General features: G+C 53.1%; 1 protein-coding gene across 1 annotated transcript; it reads right to left on the bottom strand.

Annotated features, from left to right (window-relative positions):
• Window positions 1-294: 294 nt before the first annotated feature.
• TMEM129 (transmembrane protein 129, E3 ubiquitin ligase) lies at window positions 295-3,738 on the bottom strand. Its single transcript, XM_009904212.2, has 4 exons — window positions 3,528-3,738; window positions 2,308-2,782; window positions 1,417-1,576; window positions 295-665 (listed from the first exon to the last, which is right to left on the bottom strand). Exons 1-4 carry the CDS (start codon window positions 3,730-3,732, stop codon window positions 417-419), a joined length of 1,089 nt encoding a protein of 362 aa, XP_009902514.1. The 5' UTR covers window positions 3,733-3,738; the 3' UTR covers window positions 295-416.
• Window positions 3,739-4,569: the final 831 nt, after the last annotated feature.

Raw genomic sequence — 4,569 nt, 5'->3', positions numbered from 1 at the left:
ACTGTGCACACCCCCTCCCTGGAAGTGTTCAAGGCCACGTTGGATGAGGTCTTGAGCAGCCTGGTCTAGTGGAAGGTGTCCCTGCCCAGGGCAGAGGGGTTGGAACTACATGGTCTTGAAGGTCCCTTCCAACCCAAACCATTCTATAAATCCATGAAAGTAAAACATCAGTTAAAAAAAACCTTAATAAAATAAATCCCACAGACTAACATCTGGTGAAGAAAACCCAAAGAGAGAGGTAAAGGTGGAGAGGAACTTAAAAGATTGACACCTGTTTTCAACACTGTTCAAGAAAGCTTTGGGGTTTGCACCCTGGCAGGAGGTGCAAGTCTCAGAGACAAATCCAGAGGCCCTGTAAGCGAAGCCTCTCTGAAATGCACCCCAACTACAAAAGCTACAACGTAGCCAGGTATGAGTCATCGTACAATGCAAACGTCTAGGATGCAAAATCTGGCTCTGCAAGTGGGACAAGGCACTTTGCTGGACAGCCACGTCTCTGGGTGCTGCTGGTCCTGGCGGCTGGCGAACCACTTGCCCATGCAGGTCAGGCACCACATGGGCCGACAGTAGCACTGCTGGCACTCCCCTTCGTTTGGCTCCTGGCAGTTCTTGATGAGCTTGATGTTAGCAGTGCTCTGCATACAGCCTATGCAGGGCTCCAGCTCCTAAAGGAGAAGAAAAACATCAACGTGATGACCTGCACAGCATGGTTTCTGCTCTTCAAAGGCTTTTAGAATGTCATCTGCACACATAGAAGGAACCTGACTTGGGCAGAATCATGGAATGGTGGGGGGTGGAAAGAACCTCTGGAGATCATCCAGTTCAACCCCCCTAGAGAAGGTCACACAGGAACATGTCCAGGTGGGTGTGGAATGTCTCCAGAGATGGAGACTCCACCACCTCTCTAGGCAGCCTGTTTCAGTGCTCTGCCACCCTTAGATTAAAGAAGTTCCTTGTCATGTTTAGATGGAACTTATGTTCAAGTTTGTGCCTGTTACCCCTTGCCCTGTCACTGGGCACCACGGAAAAAAGCCTGGTCCCATCCTCCTGCCACCCACCCTTTAAGCATTGATCAGCAGTGATGAGATTTCCCCCCTATATCTGCTCTTCTCCAGACTAAAAATCCCCAGCTCTCTCAGCCACGGCCCGGCCCGACCTGACCCCCCGCTAGGCAGTAGCTCCCGCCCGGACCCGGATGGCGGCGCCGGTGGGGGCGGTGCGAAGGGCGAAGGCGCGGCCCCGGCTCTCAGCCTTTCCTCATAAAAAAAGATAACCTTTTGGATAACCTCAGAGCAATGATCTCTCTTAATAATTCACCTGGGACAGCCCTAAGCAATCAATGACACACTGTCCACACAGGCTCCCCTACACTGAGAAATGCAATTGTGACAGCCTGACATGGGCAGAAAGTCTCACCTGAGTGCTTGGAACAGGATATGTCTGGTTAATTTCCACCAGAGACGTGAAGGTCTCCAGAAATAAATCACTAAGGCTTTGATGGATCACAACATTTGCTGCATTGCTGATGGGAGCACGCAGCTTTTCTCGCAGCTCCCCATACTCTGTCGAGTTCAGCCTGAAGAAGAGAAGATGGTACAAAGTGTGACCATCATGATCCATTCAGCTAAGTGAACACTACACTGCAGAGGTGAACATCAGAGACCTGGACCCACAGAAAAGATGGTTAGGTGGGTACCTACTAGTCAGAATAGACACACTGAGCATTTTGTTTTCTTTTGCTGTTTTGTTATTGGTTTTGACACAACCTAGCCAACCTTTCCACTCCTGTTCTCTATCTTTCACCCAAGTTTTTCCAGTCACTACTTTCTGCATCCACAGAATCCTCTTCCTAAGGAGGGATCAAACAGGGCAGTCCCTCTTTCACCACTGTGCATTCAACAGCCAGATGAATCACAATCATACAATTATTTGGGTTGGAAAAATTCTCCAAGATCACTGAGTCCATCCATGGACCTAACACCACCATAGCCATTAAACCATGTCCTCTAAAATCATTGAGTCCACCACCACCACAGGCATTAAACCATGTCCCCAAGTGCCATGTCCCCAGGTTTCTTGAACATCTCTAGGGAAGGCAGCCCCACCACCTGTTCCAGCACCTGACCACTCCTTCTACACAACCTTTCTTCCCTGCACCACGTGTGGCAGAACCACACGTTCAGCATCTCTGAACATCAGGCAGGGAGCAGAAAGGAAAGGGTGAGACTCAGGAAGCCTTCAACTCCACCACAAAAGCAGCCCAGTGGCACCATCCAATGGCACAGACATAACACACGGTGGCTTTACCGGATATCAAAGGCCTTCACGTAGGGGTTGGTGCTGGCCACACGGATGGTGAGGAACTGCACAGGCACATTGGAGTCTGGGGTGAGTTCGTGCTGTCTGGAGTCAGTCACTGTCAAGCGAATGTCCTGCTGCTGGGCCACGTGCAAACAGTAGGTGGTCACTTTAATCACCCATGTGTCCGTAACGATCACCCGCGCTCCTGGGGCTCCTGTAGCGAATTTGTCAATTCTCCTGAACTCTGTGTTGATGGAGGAAGCCACAGCCCTCCAGCCTGACTGGGGGAGAGCATGGACGGCCAGGGCCCGGGCCAGCGGGTGGTTGTTCCAACCCTTCCGTGACCAGTAATAGGCCAGGGCGCTGGTGACCGCTGGCAGGAGGACGGCCAAGAAGAAGAAAGTTTTCCATCCTTTCGAAGCCAGGTAGAAAAAACCAAGCTGTTTCTCAGGTGCAGCAATGCACATACCAAGGTAATAACCTGCAAGGAGGAAAAAGCAGGCTGCTTTCAGAAAGCAACTAAGTACAAACCCATAGCCCTCAATCACAGCAGGAGGAACTCAACTGGTGTGCTTGCATTGCTGAACACTTGCAAAGGTTGGGAAGAACTTTACAAATGGATTAAGGATCAGCAAAGGTATCAGTGAGGTCTAACCAAAGTGATTTTTCTCAGTTTACCTTTTACTAAAGGTAAACTCCAGAGAGCTGCTGCAGTTCTGGATGACAACTTACGTTCTAGCCTCTTGTCTTAAGCAATCTGAGGTCAGCTCTTTCCTGTCATTGATTTCTATCAGAATGAAACACCTGAAGGAGGCTGATTTGAATTAGCAGGTTAAATAACACTACCTGCAAGACCTCACATTTACTAGAATTATGCACCTAAAGGAAGCCGATTTAAATTTGCTGAATGAAACACTATCCCTTTACAACCTCATGTACTCCGATGCAGCCGAGTTACAAAGCTCAGGCTGCACATTGCAAAGAAGCTTGAGCGATACCAAACCAGCCCATTTCCAAGATGTAGAGCATAACCTGATTCTCCCACAGCCAGCGGGAAACAGGTCAGGACCCTCCTTGCTTCCCACGGCCAGGGTCGCACCGGGCACCGCAGGTACCGAGGGCAGACTCCCCCGGCAGCGGCTCTACTTTCCCCCGCCTTTGCCCGGTGCCTCTCCCGCCGGGATCCCCCCGAGCCCTCCATCCCTCCGGCCGCCGGCGGGGCTCACCCAGGGGCAGCAGGGAGTGCGCCAGCAGCGTGCCGGTGCTCCGCCGCAGGTGGTACTGCACGAAGGCCGCGTCCTCGCTGCCCAGCCAGGCTGCCAGCAGGCTCTGCACCGTCAGCCCCGCCGAGCGCACCTCGTCGGGCGGGAACACGAAGCAGACGGCGAACACCAGGTAGGCCAGGGTGAAGGTTACCGCCGGGCTCTCCATACTGCGCCCCGCGGGCCACGGCCCGGCCCGGCCCGAGCTGACCCGCTGCAAGGCGGTAGTTCCCGCCCGGACCCGGATGGCGGCGCCGGTGGGGGCGGTGCGCAGGGCGGAGGCGCGGCCCCGGCTCTGTCCGAGGCAGGCGGGGCCTCCCTGCCGGGGCTCTGCCGGTGCGGCTGCCCCAGCGGCGAGCGCGGAGGCTGCGGCCGCACAGCCACCCACCCGTTACCCCGCTGCTGGCCGCGGCTCCGATCTGCTCCTCCCGCAGCTGTTAGGTGGGGAGGTTAGAGAATCTCAGAATCCTTTTCAAATCATAGAATCCCGGTACTGGAAAAGACCTTTAACATCATCAAGTGCAACCTGCTGCCGAACACCTCCATCACCACTAGGCACCTTTGGTTGGAAAAGACCGAGTCCAACCATTCTCGACCTCGACCAAGGCGGGGACTAAACCGTGTCCCTTGGCACTGCATCTCTGCCTCTTGTACACACCCAAGTTCCATTCCTGCTGTCTGATGTCAAGACTGGGCTAATTTTCAGAACACACTGTGTAACTCAATAATAAAACTCAGTTTGTGAATCAGCAAGTTCTCTGTGGGTTTGTTCAAGAGATTGCTGAAGCAGAGTAACTGAGAGGTTGTGGATGCACTTGGGAGTACAGGGGACTGGTGGGTTTGTGCGGTGACGGGGAACAGGGACAAAGTGCTTCACCAGCAACATGGGACAGTTGTGCAAGAGTCCTGAAGAGAGTAGAAGTGCACAGAGTCTTAGAAAGGTTTGGGATGGAAGGGACCTTCAAGACCTAGTTCCAACACTCTGCTATGGACAAGGGCACCTTCC

Source organism: Dryobates pubescens, chromosome 23, assembly GCF_014839835.1.
Source record: "Dryobates pubescens isolate bDryPub1 chromosome 23, bDryPub1.pri, whole genome shotgun sequence".
In the NCBI taxonomy this organism is placed as follows: domain Eukaryota; kingdom Metazoa; phylum Chordata; class Aves; order Piciformes; family Picidae; genus Dryobates; species Dryobates pubescens.
Note: the sequence above shows the minus strand (reverse complement) of the source record. Positions and strands in the feature narration are given on the sequence as shown.

What these genes read in the sequence shown, in the direction of transcription:
- TMEM129 (XM_009904212.2), bottom strand. Translation starts at nt 3,732, where the DNA reads ATGGAGAGCCCGGCGGTAACCTTCACCCTGGCCTACCTGGTGTTCGCC. An exon ending in GTGAAGGCCTTTGATATCCG is followed by an intron (nt 1,577 to 2,307) that starts GTAAAGCCACCG and finishes TCTCTTCTTCAG; the next exon opens with GCTGAACTCGACAGAGTATG. An exon ending in ATCCTGTTCCAAGCACTCAG is followed by an intron (nt 666 to 1,416) that starts GTGAGACTTTCT and finishes CTTCTCCTTTAG; the next exon opens with GAGCTGGAGCCCTGCATAGG.